Genomic DNA, 18,031 nt, shown 5'->3' with positions numbered 1-18,031 from the left:
AGAGAGAGAGAGAGAGAGAGAGAGAGAGAGAGATTTTTTGGTTTAACTCCTTATTGAATTTCTATCAGTAGCATGCATGTAGAAATTGCAGCACCACTGAGCCTTTCTGTTACCTGCTGGTGTGGCTGTTACTTTTAAGATTGTTAGCACAGGGCAAAGATTATAGCATCACAAGGTAGGGGATTTAATAACATATTAACAAGGCTAACTGTGTGTAACCAATATGCACATAATTGATGAGTTTGGGTTGTTAGTCTCCACCCTTATTGCCTTAACAGTGCCACGAAGAGCTACAGCACACACACACACACACGCAAAAAACACATTGACCTCCTTTCCCACAAGACTATGTAAATGTTATTAAAAGTAATAGAGGAACATGTCCAATCAAGGCCTACAGGCTCATTATCCAGCGACCCAGCAGTCATTACTCAGGAGGACAGAGCAGATAATGAGGGCCTCAAGGAGAACAACACCTCCGCCTGTGGTTCTGAGGCAGCCACGTTGACCTCTGTTGCTTCTAGTCGTCCTGGAAGTAATATTCCACCTAAAGTCTGTCTTTAATTATCAGATACTCTTCTCATGGAGGTTATATTTCTTTCAGTGGGTCCTCCAAACTTAACACATAGATGTACTATTTTGGAAATCTTTTGATGGGTGTTCCAAAATTGTTACAACACACCATCACATACACCTTCATTGTGTGCCCCCTGATCTGGCACTGCTGTGGTTAAAGTTTAAGTTTAGGCACAAAAACTAATGGCTTGGGTTAAACAAATAGTTCAAGGGTAATGAACGATTTTGGTTGTTGAGAAATTAACATTAACTAAAACTTACTAACCAAGTTTAACATTGATTGCATTATTTTAAAACTAAGATATTATTTGAGGTGAAGGCTTGAAAATTATTAATGTTATTGATCTGCTCGTGGTAGACACTGGTGAAAAAAATGTGTCTATTGCAGCGCAGTTTTCTTTTCTTTTAAGATAAAAGATTTCAGACATGTAGTTGGTGTTTAAAGGTAAACATGTGTTGATGCAGTAACCACCGTTTGTCATCTAATCATCATTCCTTGGTTTCCTGTTTAGGGGAACCCAGTGCTCCCAAACTGCAGGCCAAGGTGCACAGCCCGGGCAATTCTCTTAAGATCAACTGGATCACGCAAGATAACGGTGGTTCCAAGATTAAACATTACCTGATCAGATACAAGGCTGTGAGTATTTCTGGCAATGGGGGTAACTTTTTGTATGCTTCAAGCATTTGATATAAAAACAAAAACAACATAAAAAAATAGTAACAGTTACAACAAAGTAGTCAAATCTGGCTACGGCTTTGAGCAGGGGTAAATCTACTGGAATCTGTCAAAATATGTGCCTGCTAATGACTCCAAACCATTTTAAGCCACCTCATCATCCAAGTCATTTCCCCCTTTCAATTTGTATCTTCTACCTCTTTGGAATTAACAGTTGTCACTAGGAAGAAAGGGTGACTGTAATTAGACCAACCAATCCTTACAGCAGACTAGTTTTCCTGCAGTGGCGGTAATATAAAGTTATGTTCTCATGCAGCACTTGTCCACTGAATTATAACTATGTATTCAAAAAGATTCATTACTAACCTGATGGAAAAGATAAATGCTTAAACACCACTTTCATTTATTCTTATAAGATCTACTTGTGTACAATTTGTGCATAATAATTGGTGAGTACTTTATACATTTCATTATTTTCTTGTTTTTCCCTCATGATTAACTGTTTCGGACCAGGTTAATCTCTTTGGAACTGAAAAACATGTTGAGAAAGAACATGTACTGCTTTTATGTCAGCTCAAGAACAGTTTGAGAAATCGAGACATTTGTAGATGATCTAAAATGAGCTTTTCCTTTGAGAGTGTTGAATTGTTCCTTTCTAAATCCATTTCTCAGAAGCGTGTATCTGACTGGAAACCAGAGCTCCGCCTTCCCAGTGACAGTACCTATATCGTCCTGAACAGCCTGGAATGGAACACGGAGTATGAGGTTCATGTGGTGGCAGAGAATGAGCAGGGCAAATCTAAGCCTGGCATCCTCACCTTCAAGACAGATACAGAGCCCACAACTGTCCCAGGTACTGTTCCCATCATACCTACCCCGAGCATCCACACACACCAGCCACAGTGCACATAGGCTTCTACCGTGACCAGAAAATCTATTATTTGGATCTTTGACTTTTGCTAGGTGCTTATTCAAAGCTTGCTGGCTGCAGGGTCGGTCATGAATAATCTATCTCTGTCTGTCGCATGGCAGAGGTGTATTGTTTTTACTGTTTTCATATCTGGTAACCAAAAGGAAATGCACGATGCAAACCCCATTGATGCGTAAAGCAAAGACTCTATTATAAGCCGAGGGACACGTAGTGGTGTGGCCTATACAGAGTGTTTGAAATGAGCACAAACTCTAAATTTCATTCCCAGTGGAAATGTGTTATTTTCTATTGTGAAAATATTTGCATATGTTTCAGTAAATCACACATTTTTCATTTTGGGGGGAAATTTTAAAGAAAAAGTGAACCTGGTGCTAAACGTTTGCACAGTACTGTAACTGTAAGGTTTATAATCCAGGCATTATATATAATATCACACAAAGACTTGATCTAATGGTGTATTTTGAAGAGCTACTTTTTGGGAGTTGGGGATTTTTTAAAATGAGATTTACATTTAAGGAACTAAACTAACTTGCCCACAAAGTTTACTATAGTAGATGACCTTAAAATGCCCAGTGCAACTAATCTAACATTGTTCTACAATAGTTAATAAGCACAGGCTTTGTCCTTGTAGGCCAGAATGGGTTTTTAAATGATAAACCAAAGACTGAACATGGCATGTGTGCACCAAAAGTTTGATGTCAGTAGAAATACACAAGTGACTGCAAGCTGGGTCATTTGAAATCTATTTTCATTTTACCCCCAGCCTACGCTCTTTGTTTCTAGTTCTCAGTCGGTGCCACACTTTTGTTTTCTTTAATAATGTCATCTCCACTAAATCCTCTTTTCCTGGAGGAATGAATTTCTATGCACAGAGGACCTTTTTAAAACACTGCACTCGCTTCAAAAAATGTTGAAGCCCAGGCAGCACAAGATCAAAAGTAGCTAATGAGTCCATATGACATGCAGAGGCATCCTCACTGCATTTCTCCTTGGATATCCGGCTCCTCCAAGTCTCATTACTTCTTATGAGGTGACTTCAACTCCTCAATCTTAATGTCCAATGATGTGAGAACAGACTTCAGTCAGACCCAGAGAAAACAGAGTTTTGTCCATTTATTCCCAAATACATCGTCTACACAGGTGGTCACGGTCGGCCTTTGCTCTGTTGCTGTGTTGTGTGTAGAGTGCACTTTTTAACTTGGGCTGCCTCCCCACTTGAATTAGCTAACAGTTTAAAATTCTTTGACATCTTACTCTCTGTCTGTGTTTCTTTTTTTTGTTTCATCCTGTTTTTCTTCCATTGTCACCCTCCCTTTCACTATTCGCCTGTCCTTTTCTTCTTTATGAAAGGAAGTGTTGATTGCCTCAGTCGTATTTTCTTTTAACTGTCAAGTGCACACTGTGAAAAAGATTTCACCCGAAAAATCGAAATCACTTATAAAATGGCCCAATCTTTAAACTAATGTGCCCGAAAACAGCCCACAAGTCATAAACACAAATTAAAATCTGTGCCTTGCTATAGATTCAAAAGTACTGACAGAACATTTTTATAAAATAATACACAAAATTAAGCCATCAAGTAGTAGGACAATGCTGTAATCATTTCCCACCAGTCAAAGCAGACAGCTACACTCATCGGCTAGTTTTTTAAGTTCACTTTGAAAGTGCTGAGCTGAACCCTGTTTTGTCTCTAAGAGCATCTTAATTCTTTGTGGCACACAAAGTTATGGAAACTTTCCTCAGAGATTTTGTACGTATTGACATGATAGATATAGACATGATTTTAGTTTTGTGGCATTGGCATCCTGCTGGAAGCACCCATGATAAGATGGGTGCACTGTGCTCATAAAGGGATAGACACAGTGAGCAACAATATTCAGGTACGCTGTAGTGTTTCAATGATTCTCAGTTGGTACTAAAGGCTTTTCTCAGAATACATCCCCCCCACCATCAGCAGCTTTTGATACAAGGAAGGACGAATCCATGTTTTTATGTTGTTCAGACAAAATTGTTACCCTACCATCCAAATCTCACAATCAAAACTCACAGACCAGGCAACGTTTTTCCAATTTTAAAAAACGACCTTGCAAATTATAACCTCAACCTCCTGTTTAACTGACAGGAGTTGGCACCCAGTGCAGTCTTCTACTATTGTAGGGGAATCTGTTGTTTTTCTGAATAACTTGCTTGTAACGAGAGGCTATACTGTTGCTACTGTATCAGCTCGAAGGAGCGTAGCCATTCTCCTCTGACCTCTGGCATCAAGAAGGCATTTTCACCCAGAGAACTGCCGCTCACTGGATTTTCTCTCTTTTAAACTGTTTTCTGTAAACTCTGGAGATGGTTGTGTGGGAAAAATCCCAGCAGATCAGCAGTTTTTTGGAACAGTCTGACCAGCCTGTCTGGCACCAACAACCTTCTCACATTCAAAGTCACTTAAATCACCTTTGCTTCAACATTCTGACACTTGGGTTGAACTTTAGCAGATCGTCTTAACTTTGTCTGTTTGATATTTGCACCAACAAGCATTTGAACAGGTATACCTAACAAAGTGGCCAGTGAGTGTTTGTTCTTTAGAGAGCTATCATCACACACATAGCTACTCATTCAAAATTCTGTGGGTCATAGTCACTGTAGTTGAGCTTTATTATTAATCAGGATAGATTACTGACGTTTTACATCCAAAATACAAATGTTGAAGAAACTATTATATGCATGCAATCTAAATTTCATCACAGTTTCAGCTTTTGAAGTTGAGTAAGTCACTATTTATGAAAAAAAATGAAGTTTAATGAAGCTTGCAGATTCAGTTTTTTCCTAAATCATTAATGACCATACTCCATAATTTACTATCCTGCCACATTTTATATGCCATTCATTGTTTTTTGATTTGTTTGCAGTCTCTCTCTGTTTGTATTACGATATCTGAGCCTCTATTGCCTCTTTCTTTGTTTCACATTTTCTCTGATTTTCATTCTTTCTGTCAGCATCTGTCTTCCCTTCTGCTACCAGGTTTAGTAGGTCTCACAGTTCAGGCTCCAAGACTGACCTGAATTGAAATGTGTGGCCTAGTTAGGTGGGGATGCAGCCCATACAGTCTTTGCATGGTGCCTTTTCCAGCTGGATTAATGTTTTTCTGCTCTTTACTGGAGTTGTTAAAAGGCAACTGCTGCCAGTGCATGGCACATGAAAAAACCTGTTTGGTAGTTTGGTTGGTTTTTGGGAGTTTTCGTATGCTGTAATTGTTTTTTTGTTTTTTTTCATGTCCTTGCTGGGCAACAGCCATATAGCAGTGGGAGGTTTGGATCACATATAAATCTACCAGACTACAAGTTAACCTTAGTATCATCCGAGTCAGCCCCTTTTCAAGTCTTCTAATTACTTTTGTTTAAGTTTTTATTTTTATTTGTTTTGTTTTGAGATATTTTGGTATTACTTCCAAGCTGCTGTTGTTTTTCTTCACTTCAGGGAGCATGGGCTATTGCCGAGGTTTATTTTTAGCTACAACATCTGCATTTAATTCCACTATTCCCTTGCAGTCTCACAGCTGTTCTTTGTACTGCTTGATCAACAGCTGCTCCTTTTTTATATGCAGGACTCTGCATGCTCAATTTTATCTGAATCTCACATTGGGAGTCCAGTGCGGACGCAAGGTCGAGCTTCAGCCTGTTTAAATTTCTGTTTTATGTTCAAAAAAACAACCATACGCACAAGAATTCATTCAGCCCAGTAATGTGAATGCACTTCAGCATAAAAGATCTCTGAAAACATATTGGAGTTTGTTGTCCTTTGAATTTATTTGAATCGGACGTGTGAAAGGGTTTGTGTATAGCTAATTTTCTTTAGGTTTAATGCACACAGGTACAGCTGAGCGGCAAATGTTTGCCACAGTCTCACGGAAAGTCAAATGCTGCCCAAATGTGAAGAGATAATATAAAAAACAAAGTGGCACATCTTGATCCATCCAAATCTCCCCAGCTAAGGTTGACTTAGGACTAAAACTATAAAGCTAATAACATTTTGTAACATGAGGTCATCCATTCATCCATGTCACAGACTTTACCTTCATAACCAGCGTCTGCTTTGGATGTTTGGTTTTGCATGGGCCATTCCCCCAACCATGACCAGTGGTGTAATGCTAGATGAACAAGTGGTACTATTGTGAATATTTGCCTATGCTTTCTTTCCGTATGTGTCCATACCAACACAAAAAGGATGTCCATACATATTTGAACTTTGAACCACGAGGTCTGTCAACAAGATAATTTCCTTTTTATTTACCGACAAAAAAGCTGCCATATTGTTTTTAACATTTCTTTTAAGTAATTATCGGGTCCCTTTAGAACCCGAATTCAGAAGCCATTTATAATTGCAACATCCAATAGGATTTGAAGGGTAATGTCTTACGTAATGTAGACAAAAAACATTTTAATTAATCCATCTACAATCTGCACTGCCTTTACTGATAAGTCAAGAGCAACAATAGTAGCTAAGGCTACGTGAGCAAAGCAGCCCAGCTTCTTTCCTCTGCAGGCTCAGAGAGCTGCTGATTGGAAACCCATGCGGCAGTTTTCTGGCCTTTGGCTCAAACTTTCCAAAGACACACATAACAAAATATAGAGATGCGTTGCTGTGTTTTTTTATTACTCCATTATTACCGAATCTGTGAATTAATGAGACTTTGGCATTCAGTTTATGCATCACTGGCAAGCAAGCTTGTGCTTGCATTTACTTTATATTACACCACTGGCCATTAGGAGTGAGAGATACTAGCCTGACTCATGTGGATGTGTTCTTGCATTCAGGCTGTCATCTATCTTACCCTAAACTTGGCCGCTGCTCTGCACCATGGCTGATTTAAAACTCCCCTTCTTTATACTGAACCTTAAGGTGAAAACAGAGACTGTGCTGCAGTGTGTTTGAAATGTCTTCCTTATCGATGTCATCCCCCATTACCTTCCTTTGTGTGACCCTCCACCCATGCCTGCCATGAACCATGTGTCATTTGCTGTGATACTAACATGCTATAACTTCTTTTTATTTTTACCCTTTAACTTAGACTTCCTTTTTTATTCTTCAAGTCAGTCTTGAAAAGAAAAAACAACCTTCCAGACTTGTATTTCTGTATTTCTGACCTATTTTTCTATCTCTCTCCCTCTTTTCCCTCTTTCTCTCCTGCTTCTTTTTTTTCTCCGTGTCCTTCCTGTCTCCATGTGTGATCTTCTTGGGCACCTATGGACCATGACATTGCCATACACACAAATTTCTTTCTCTGTTTGTGTTTTTACTGTGGGTGTGTGTTTTTTTTTCTTGTCACACTTTATTGCTGTGATTATCACTCAAAATACTCTGTTGTGGATATTTATTTATTGTTGGTCAATAACCTCAGCTACCCTCGGTTGCCAATGTGTGACATGCAGTCTGGCAGCTCTTCTTCTGTCCGTGCTGACTGTGCTCTGGCTCCCATAAACTGATTGCATTCAAGGAGAAAGAGGATAGTCTGAGCCGTTCAAATCTTTGGCTCCAGACCTTTGCTTTCTATGCCTTTTGACCCTTGTGCAGCCACACACAAGAAAAAAAAAGTTGAAGAGTCAAGACATTGGTTTCATGACGTTATTACAGGGTGCTCAGTACTTGCATCAATTTCAGTTTTCTGGTTTTTAGATTCTGTTAATATTTTTTTCGTCTGTTTTCACTGTAATGTCATCTTGTGTACGAATAGATTCCGAAGGAGAGAGATTTTTAGGGTTTTGTCAATGTTGCAAGTTGGACGTCGGGTGCTCTTTCAGGATACAATGTAGACAAAGTATTGTAGCTTTGTTTTTGATTTGATTAGTAACACATTCATAATGCCTTAATGTGATCTGAAGAGGGGGTGATAAATAGAATAATTACACTGTTTAATTTTGTGTCTGCAGTGGTTTAATCAGACACGGAAATTGTAAAGAGACTTTTATTTTGGACTTTACTGCCTATTAAACAAACACATCCATTCCACTGTTATGTCACAAATGACATAAAAGCATGAACACTGCATGAAAGCTGACACAAGGCATGATCCAGTATTCATGAATGTGCTATGCAGCTGCTTCAAAGCTCCCCAGTCAAGCATTATGAATGTGTTAACCAGGAGATGAGTACAAATGCTGTGCCTAAATTCTGGCTGTTTTTTTTTTTTTTCTTCTTCTTCTTTTATACAAGCTTGAAATGTCCTGCTGTACAAATTGAGGGGAAGATAACATTTGCAGAGAAATTTAATATCGGTTATGGTCAGAGAACTCATTTTTCCCAGACTCATTCTTAATTTTCAACATTATATTATGCTCATTTTCAAATACATTGTTATGTAACCGCCTTGTCAGGAGAGAACAGAAGGATGTGCAGAAAAACTAATGTTTTGTGAAGAAGTGTACATACTCTTTTCAAACTGATATTCGAGAAATCAGCTGTTATTTGGAGGATTCATGCTCTCTTTTTACCTGAAAGCAGTGAAATGTCTAAAAAAAGAAAAAAACCCATAAAGAAACAGCTGTTAAACACTAAAAAATTTTGTTTAAAAAATGTGGAATTATTTTCTTCTCTATTCCTGAGACATTTTTGTAAGTGCTTATCAGTGTATTTCCATGTAACCATTGTAGGGTTGAAATAAATTGTTTCTTTTTCTTTCATGAAAGTAATGACTTTGAGGCTTTGGCGACTAAACATACTAAGATATCTTTGTCTGACTCTTCTGGGAAGCTGATTGTTAAGCTGATTTTTGCCCTTTTTTTCTCTGGAGCTTTAACAAAATGTCTGTATTCTGCATTCAGTGTTGCTTTACATCAAACATGACTGTTGAACCCAGATGTTTTGAGGTCAGGGGCTTGGCTGTAGCCTAAGTGAAGAAGATAAAGTATGCATTTTGCATAAAAAAGGAACAAATGGTAAACTGTATATTGTATAGAGGCCTTGCAGCAGTGTAAAACAGCACAAAAATATGGATATTAATATGCAAACATTAGCTAAACATTAGAATGAAACCAATATGCAACCCTGATGGCGCCGAGTAGATTCTTTTGGCTGTTGTTAGCTGCTACGATCTAAGCAACAAAATAATGTATCCAGTGTTTACACAACAAAAAACACCGAAATTTGATTTCCTTATTAAATGGCCGACAACATTGTTTGTAAGTCTTTCCGGACCACCTTTAATTTTTGTTGACCTGATAGCCAGGCAACCTATTTTAAGCTATCAAAGCTATGAAAATCCGCAGTTACAGAAGGATTCTTACTTGTGTTTTGTGATCTGACACCACTGTGGTTATGTTTTGCAAGGGTGGAGGTTATGTATTCTGTAGCAGTATTTTTTTTTTAAATACTTTACTTGAAATATGGTACTTCATAATAGCATGTCTAATGGCTAGCTAGCTTATTGCTAGCTTCTTTTTCCACGCTCCTGTATGTTTTTTTTGTTGTTGTTGTTGTTGTTATTGTTTTTCATGGAGGCCTGGTCTGATTGTAACACCATGGAGAACGACCACACTAGCAACTCTACTGGAGTTAAAGAATTTAAATGCTTTAACTCTCAGTAATGCCTCAGTGCTTATTAGCTCTTATTAACTAACGGAGCATTTGGCTAAGAAATTGCTAATTACTTGAGACTTAACAAGGGAATAACCTTGGGCCAATTTAAATGTCTGTCTTTAACAGTGCCAATGAAAAGCTAGAGATTTTTTAAAAAGGCTGTCAGAGTTTGGGTTACTTAAAGTCCTCTATATAGTTTCCATTTGTTCCAACATTTGTTCGTCACTCTGCTGTACAACTCATTAAAGTTTGCAGAGTCATGAGAGATGACAGATTGCAATGCATAACTTAAGAGATTAAAATCACCTGCAGCCATGATCAACAGCGTTTTAGTGTGAGAGAATTAATAAAGCATTGATACATTTTCAGTAATCACACATATGTGAATGGTCATTGTTTTTATTCTGTCTTGATGAGCATTTTCCATCATAGAGGCCAGACATACTGTAATGAATACAGCTAGCGTGTGTTTTAAAACCACTTTTCTCTGATTTATCACAAATTCCAGCTAAGCGGTACTAAGACTTGTGCTGCTGCTGGTAATTTGAGCCATATGGTCCTGATGGATTGGAGTTGATTATGTCTGTATTAAAAGTCAGATTCACACGGATATACATGCACTGTGTAAGTGCACGTTTCAGTAATACTAGAAATACGAAATAATTTATCTTCCCATCAAGCGTGCTCTTGTGGCTAGTGAGTGCTTTAACATCCAGCACAACACGTACCTACCGGTAACTAAAATTCATAAGAAATCATAGAAAAAGTGCAGAAAAGAGCACTTGAGTTCCAAGTAATCAAATGTCACAGGCTTTTCCACTGAACGTATGATCTTTGATGGCCTTTTGATGGGACGCTAAAGTGAATCTATTCCCATAAGCTCTCTGACTGAGCCTTAGAATAAGCAGTATCATCAAACCTGAATAACATCAATATCTGTAACACCCCGTTTCTCTGAACAGGAATGAAGGAGAATTAGGAAGAGCAGAGGAATTACTAGCAAAGAAAAAATAAAAGTTAACAAGGTTAGTTTCAAATGTTATTGACTTTTTTTTCTCTGAGCAGTTTTCACTTTGGTAACGTGGCACCCCCGCTTTTTTATGAGTTGGGGTCTAAAATAAGATTTGTATTCCCTCCATTTATTATCCCTGGCACTGCGGTTTAATCTCAACTAAGTTCTGTCACAAGGAAAATAAGAGCTTACGACACCCTTGAGGTGTTCTTTGTCACTTTGTCCCCCCAGTTGTTCATCAGTGCCTACCGAGTAATGATAGTGCTGATCAGTGCTGAGTGATTTTCATTTTTGCTAATCAGGATCTCCATCTAAATGTCTGCATCAAACTTACTTGTGTTGCATATAAACAGAATATTTCTCTTCCCTGAAGCAAATGGTTCAGGTCGCCCACTGCATACAGATTAAAGGGAAAGCTGCCATCTCTCTTTCTATTGGATTTTTCCTTTTTTGTATAGCCTGAAACGTTTCTTCAGCTGGTTAGCTTGGTGTGATTAATGGCAGAAACTTCAAATCAAATGTTGGAGCTTAAAACAATCCACAGAAGCGTCATCGAAATCATCGTTGTGTCAAAATATCTATTGTGTTAAAATAGATGCATTTTTTTAAATGAATGATTCCCCTCTTTCCTCTATAAGCTTTACTCTATGGAAATGAGTCCAGAGTTCCTAACTTTCAAGCCAGCATGCACATCAGTTTGTAGCACTTGTTTTCATAGCATCTTAATTTAAAAAGGGCTGAAATCCCATCTAGCCACACACGGCTCTCTGCATGAAGAGTTTCCAAGGATCTTAAATCAGTCAGAGAGGGAGTCGGTCGCCGGTTGAGCGTCACCCTGCCTCCTTGTGCCCCAAAAGGAAACTGATTCTGAAGCCGATTTTATTTTTAATGGTGGTGCAGTGCCACACTGTGGCAGAGCTTTGATGGAGGACGCAGACATGGGAATTACTGAAGAAACTTTTTTTAAAGCCAAATAAGGTCAATGCAGTATCCAGAAATAAGTGTCAAAGGTGGAAAAATAGACCCAACGAAGGAAAGGAAAAGAAGAAAATAAGAGTCATGGGGAGTCTGTGATGGTGTTGTATGAACAATTGTAATGACAGTTGTTACATACAGTTGTAGTGCTGGTTGAAAAACGGTGACAGCTTACACATTTTTACACCTCAGTCAGACAGTCTGTATTCCCCGTCTACAGTATAAACAAATTTGTCCTCAACTGGGCTTCTTCCTTTACAGATGAGGGGGACTCTGTGTTTGCTTTTCTACAGTCTGTTGCATGCATATGGTTATTTGAATCACTGCAATGTTCAGCATTCCACTGAATCTCAAACACAAACTGTTCTGAGACTATTATGTGGGCCCTCTGGTGAAATAAATGTTGTTAGAATGTCTTAAACTGTATTTCTACTCTAAAATTAATTTTTTTTTTTATTTAGACTTGGCTGTTTTACTTATGGCTGAACCAATCCATCAAATGTAAAGCAAGTGCTGGAAGATTTTTTTTATTGCATTTCTGCGTGTTTTACAGCACAAGTTTTTAAAGACACTGCAACCCACGGGCAGAGTTGCACGGTTGGACTCAAATCTAACTCCTGATATAAAGGTGTTTCATCAGGGTACAACTGCACATATCTGGCAGTCTTATTGATTTCTCAGAAATGTGTGTAGTGAAATATTTTATCACATACGGTCTGTTTATCAGCAGTCGTCTGGAAACCTGTCTCAGTACTGTACCCGACAAGCCCGTAAAGAGAAATGTTTGTGTAGTCCACCCTGACAGGTAGATTTGTGCTTTCTCCCTCAGTGAGAGCACTCGGTAAGAAACCCCCCCTCAGCACTGAATACATGGCACATGATTTATTGTGCCTGTTAAAATGCAAATGAAGCAATGGGCAGAGAAAAAAACAAGTGTTTTCTGCACCACTGTAGTCACCTATAAGTACGCAGAACTCTGGCATGTTCTTGCTATTTTCATCACAACCATCAAAGAAATTGAAGGTTTACATACCGGGCCAGCCAGAAAGAGGAAGATAGTGGATTTGAATTAAACGTCTCAGTTGGCCCAGGGCAGTGCTTTCACTTGTGAATGCATCAGAGTGCAGTAAGCACAAACATAACATCTTTAAGAGGCATAAAATGTTTTTTTCCTGCAAAGTCTGCAGCATAGCTGTCCATGGGGTGTGCTCCCGTCAGCATTTAAAGAGTGTTATGTGTGTCAACAATTGTTTCTACTTCAAAGGCCAAGAGAATTGGAGCTTTCATTTGGTCTAATTTATGTGTTTCAGTCTCCTTTTAATGGCACATTTACACGGTGCTTTTATAAAATACTTACATTTGACATATTAGTGGCATAAACTGGCCCAATGAGGTTTCATCTTCGTTATGAGCGTTCATCACTCTGTGGGCAATTTAAATCACTGGCAGAAAGTGTGATGTCATACTATGACATCTCATAAAGTAAAGCTGTATGTTAACAGTCAAAGATTAGCATGGCAGTTACTCGTATGCAGGGTTGCATACGAGTAAATTGGTTACCCCAAATGACTTATATGTGGTCTAAGATCCAGTGAATTTTTGTAAAGAGCGTGTTAACAGTTCTGCTCGCTCTTTACCTGTCACACACATTTAAGTATGATACTTCAGTGTGGCAGTTACTGCTTTGCTCCATTTGAAAAAGACATTGGCTTCCCTTCATATATATATATATATATATCCCCCACCCATGTGATTACTCAGCTGTACAAAATGACAGTTTTAGACACCAGTGCACATGGATTTAATGGAAGTGACACTAAATCGTCACGTTCGTTGTGGTTACTTCAGCTCAAAGTCTGTTTTGCTGGAGTAACTAGTGTATACTGATGTGGCAGTACATTATCTATATTTGGCCTTTTATCTAAAGAGTAGGGAATGTGTGAAACCACAAAATGGGCAGAAAACTGAAAGTGCAGCTCACAGTGCTTCCCTACAGTGGTAACGCTGCTGTCATTTATTTATACTTTAAGCTTTTAGAATACGCTGCAGGCTGTGCAGAGGCCATTATAAATAGGGGTTCGTTCCGTAGTTCCAGTGAATCACGACTGCAGAACATATTTGTCACTGGCTGATCCTTTCCCTTTTTCCCATATCCAAGGCTGAGGGTATAAACAGTTAACATAAAGATGGTCCTCAAATTGCACAGCGCTCACATTCTCCTCAGACACTTTGATGAGCCCTTGATCCTTATCAGACCCTGGCGAGCCATTACAGCAGTCTTTACTGCCTGAAGCAGAGCCAAATTGATACATGTAAGAGAGGCTTTAATTTAACTGAAGGTCTTCCAATTTGATTGCCTACTGGCACGGTAGATACCATAATAACAAACATAACAGGGTTGGAACTATAATTCTGACTTTACACGCTGAACACAAACAAACATCTTTTCAGCTTTGGTTTTAAATCATCTTCATATTAAATGCAAGCCTTGATTGGGAAACATTGTGTTAATACATGGAGCCAATACAGGATGTTCTGATGTTATCAGATTTTTTTCCAGGTTCTCCAGTCCAGAGGTTGTTCATTTGAAATTTGCCTCAGGTATGGTTGTGAGGCTTTCACTAAACTTTGGTGTGAATGGGTGAATGTCACTTGTAGTGGTCAGTAAGGCTAAAGTCACCCTGGGGAAAACCGTGGCTGGAGACTGTGTGCAAGGAATTTGTGATTTTGTTGCCTTTGAAATCGTTGCTTCAAGGACGGAGGACGGGGTCTGCGACCGCTCACAGTCAGCTGTCATCTTCACAGTAGCTTTAGTGCGTCGTGACAACTTTAAAATGGCAATAAGATGGAGTGAGTCTGTTATCAGGTTTGTCAGTGGGGTCAAGTTGGCAATTACATGCAAGCTGTCATAACACAGTAATTATATTTTTAACAAGTCAGCAAAAATGATCTGCGTGAACAGAAATTTAATTTAACATAATTTCAAACGAACTACTTAGATTCAAAGTCAAGCTAAGACGATAGAGATTTGAAACACAAGTTCAGAAACGTCTGAACAAATAGTGATGTAGCTGTGTAGGTGCTCGCAGCCTTGCTTTAGGAATAGAACCAGAATACAACCAGCTGAGTCGAGTCTCCTACTGCTAACAGACACATGGGAGACGAGGTTCATTCACTGGAGCAAACTGACTCAGATTAAGTACAACATGTTTGTAATCTGTCTGCATTTATAAATTAGACTGCGGTTATTTGCAAATTTTTCCTGGTCTGTCTGAGAGTGACTGCAGACACTCCAGGCCAGACCAGCCAGGTGACCTGTCTCAGAATCACTGGGCAACTACAAGTGTTTTGCAACACCAAGCTCCCTTACAGCTCACTCCAATGTGTGACTGACCCATAAGACTAGAAGTGGGCTGCAAAAATGCTAAATACCACACCTTTCTGATGATAAAGTAGAAATAGGTCTGAGCTCGGATACACCTGAATGTTGTGTTTCCGTTGAACAACATTAAGTTCATTGGATGAACAAGCGGAGATTGCTTTTTGTTTCTCACAGTCTCAGTAAGAAGCCAAATGCGAGTTGAGGAAGGCCTGTCTTTATGTCTTTAAGTGTCCACTGACTATTACAAGAAATCTTGTTATACTTGGTTACCACGAATCCTGCTTACTGTGATTACCTCAGTCAAGGAAATATGTGGGGGGTTTTTTTAATTATTATTTTGTCTTTTCTGTTTTTTTCTGTTAGTTTAACTTATCCACATTTTTTCAGTGGAGTAGTGAATCCCTTTTATTCTTTATTCTTTTATTTATCCAAAGCATTACAGTTTATTCTTTTCTTAACAATTATACAGTTTCTCCAGTATTCTGTTGCTGTTATCAATCAGATCTATTTTTTCTTCCAGAAGAACGTTGAAATCCAGTAAGTCATAGTGTGCAGTGAAGTTGCACTGGCATGAATTCTGTGGCTCTAAGTTGAATCTCTGAAACAATTGCAATTTACATAAAATGTCAATCAATTTGTTAATTATTAATTAAGCATTAATAAAAGGTGTGATGCGCTAATTCACAGACTGAGGTCACTACAACAATGCATGCTCCATGCTTTTTGCAGCAGGTTGCACACAATGATAAAAAAGGTAGTAAATGTGGCTGTCTAAGCTGGCCTTGACCTCCAAAATCCATCTTTATACCATTCTCTCTATAATCTGCATGTGCGTTTGTTTATTCAAATAATCTGTAGGAGAAAATGACTTGTATTTGTACTCTGTCTTCAGAGCTGAATTAGAAATGTGTTGGCTGCTCACACATGCTGCTCAGGTAACCCTTCATAACCTTCACATTTCCAAAGAAAGTTTGATTGAAACTGGTAAAATGATTGGGCGGGTGTTTAAAAAAATGTGAATTGCTAAAACTATGAGTACACGTAGAATATTCTGCTACAACATTGTTTTCCTGTGTTGTAATATATCCTAGTAGACTGTCATTGCAATTTATTTGCTCCTCATGCAGTTTTCGAGGCATTTTTTCTTATTGTAAAATATGTATGCAATGTAGTGTATTGCATTTATATTTATATTTAATGGTGCCATATTGACACCTCAGGCACAAATATTAATAGTCAGTCCACAAATGTCTATAAATGTGTTACAAGCCTATTATGAAACGCCTAGTGACAAGAACAAGAATATGCCTAGAAGCCCTCAAAAGGCTACCGATAGTTTTGTTTGTTTGCATTTGTTTTGTTTTGTTTTTGTCTTTGCAATTTCTGTGATTCTGTATGAAATTGAACATAGTGTTTCGGCCACCGGGGATGTCAAGAACAGATATAAAGTTGTTAGAAATTATGTTGGTCCCTCTTGCACCATTTCAGCTTTCCTCTGAAAAGAGCGACACACATCTGAGGTTTTGACTGAAACCTGAAGCACTGTATTAAAAGCCTGATTGCATTCCTCATCATCTCTCTCTCCCTCTCTCTTTCTAACTTCCTTCCCATCCCCTCTTCTCTATATTTGAACCCTCTTCTCCTCTTCTGCCTGTTTTGCTTGTATATCCCCTCTACCTGTCTTTGTCCCTTCAGACGCCATGGGTGGTGGCTCAGGCATGGGCACCGGGGCCATCGTAGGCATCCTTATTGTTGTCTTTTTCCTGCTGCTGGTGGGCGTGGATGTCACCTGCTATTTCCTCAACAAGTGCGGGCTCCTCATGTGCATTGCTGTTAACTTCTGTGGGAAAGCTGGCCCAGGCGCAAAGAGCAAGGACATCGAGGAGGGCAAGGCGGCATTCACGTAAGCAAGCGTCATCTTTTGACTGGAACACAGATTATTTGTGGTGTGCCTACAGAGAATTAGCACATTTTCAAAAATACCCATCATCAGAGAACCTAAGTTAGAGTGTAGCTGTTGGACTTGCAGCAAATATCAACATATTTCTCAGGAGCTGACTGAGAAGAAGGCAGAGCTAAAAAACAGAATAAATACTTAAAGGGCTTAAAGTTATCTTTTGAACCATAAATACAAATCAATGCTTATTATTTATATAACTTTAAATAAAGCCAGTAAAGATGTGCTTATTCAGCTCACTTTACTTTGGTCGGCATTACTGGCATTTTCTCTTCACAAGGTAACCACTGGCTTCAGTGCCAAGTCCACCTGGTTACACCAAAGATAAGAAAAGTCTCTGTTCCAATCACACGTGGATGCCTGTTAAAAAAAAAACCCTCGACTATTGTTTTTTCAGGGTGAAGGATTCATTTTATTAAGGAGCAGAATAACTCTATGTTTTAGTAGTTTTGGGTCCTAAACCTTACCCAGCAAGTATTAAACTGAAATGGAATCAGCGGGTGAAAGCACAATAAAATGTGAGTTACAAAAGAAACCAGTAATGGAGTGATAACAAGGCAAAACAAAGCAGGACATGTCTCAGAGCTGAGAAACTTGTAGATTTTATCACTCTTTAGCAGCTGGATTGTTAACCAGTGCACTGAACACCCATCCTAAAGCACCACTAATGTGTATTTCTGTGAGGCCAGCAGTATCTGACAGAACAACAGTATCTGATGTACTACGATGAAAATACATTGGTTTAATCTAACTAAGCAGACTGAAACTACTTGTTTAAGTCAGCCAAATTTCTTTTTTTAACTTATACAAATCTGAAATAATAGTTTTATTTTGCGACCAGGTTATTAAAAGAGCTGTTAGTACAGGGAGTGCAGAATTATTAGGCAAGTTGTATTTTTGAGGAATAATTTTATTATTGAACAACAACCATGTTCTCAATGAACCCAAAAAACTCATTA

At 38.7% G+C, this 18,031-nt stretch overlaps 1 protein-coding gene across 12 annotated transcripts in view; it reads left to right on the top strand.

Annotated features, from left to right (window-relative positions):
- ncam1a (neural cell adhesion molecule 1a) overlaps positions 1-18,031 on the top strand; it is a 249,772-nt gene that overhangs the window by 219,604 nt on the left and 12,137 nt on the right. For 11 of the 12 annotated variants that reach the window (XM_005725345.1, XM_005725341.1, XM_013908873.1 and 8 more), the window contains 3 exons: positions 1,089-1,213; positions 1,925-2,105; positions 16,811-17,018. In XM_005725345.1, coding sequence (XP_005725402.1) covers positions 1,089-1,213; positions 1,925-2,105; positions 16,811-17,018 — 514 coding nt within the window. Of the gene's footprint in view, positions 1-1,088; positions 1,214-1,924; positions 2,106-7,572; positions 8,857-16,810; positions 17,019-18,031 lie in introns of those variants that run through there. The other variant, XM_013908872.1, reaches the window with a different exon arrangement.

This window comes from Pundamilia nyererei, unplaced genomic scaffold (genome assembly GCF_000239375.1).
Source record: "Pundamilia nyererei isolate P.nyererei 1_Seehausen unplaced genomic scaffold, PunNye1.0 scaffold00015, whole genome shotgun sequence".
NCBI classification, from domain to species: Eukaryota; Metazoa; Chordata; class Actinopteri; order Cichliformes; family Cichlidae; genus Pundamilia; species Pundamilia nyererei.
The sequence above is the reverse complement of the archived record's forward strand: the minus strand, read 5'-3'. Positions and strand labels throughout refer to the sequence as shown.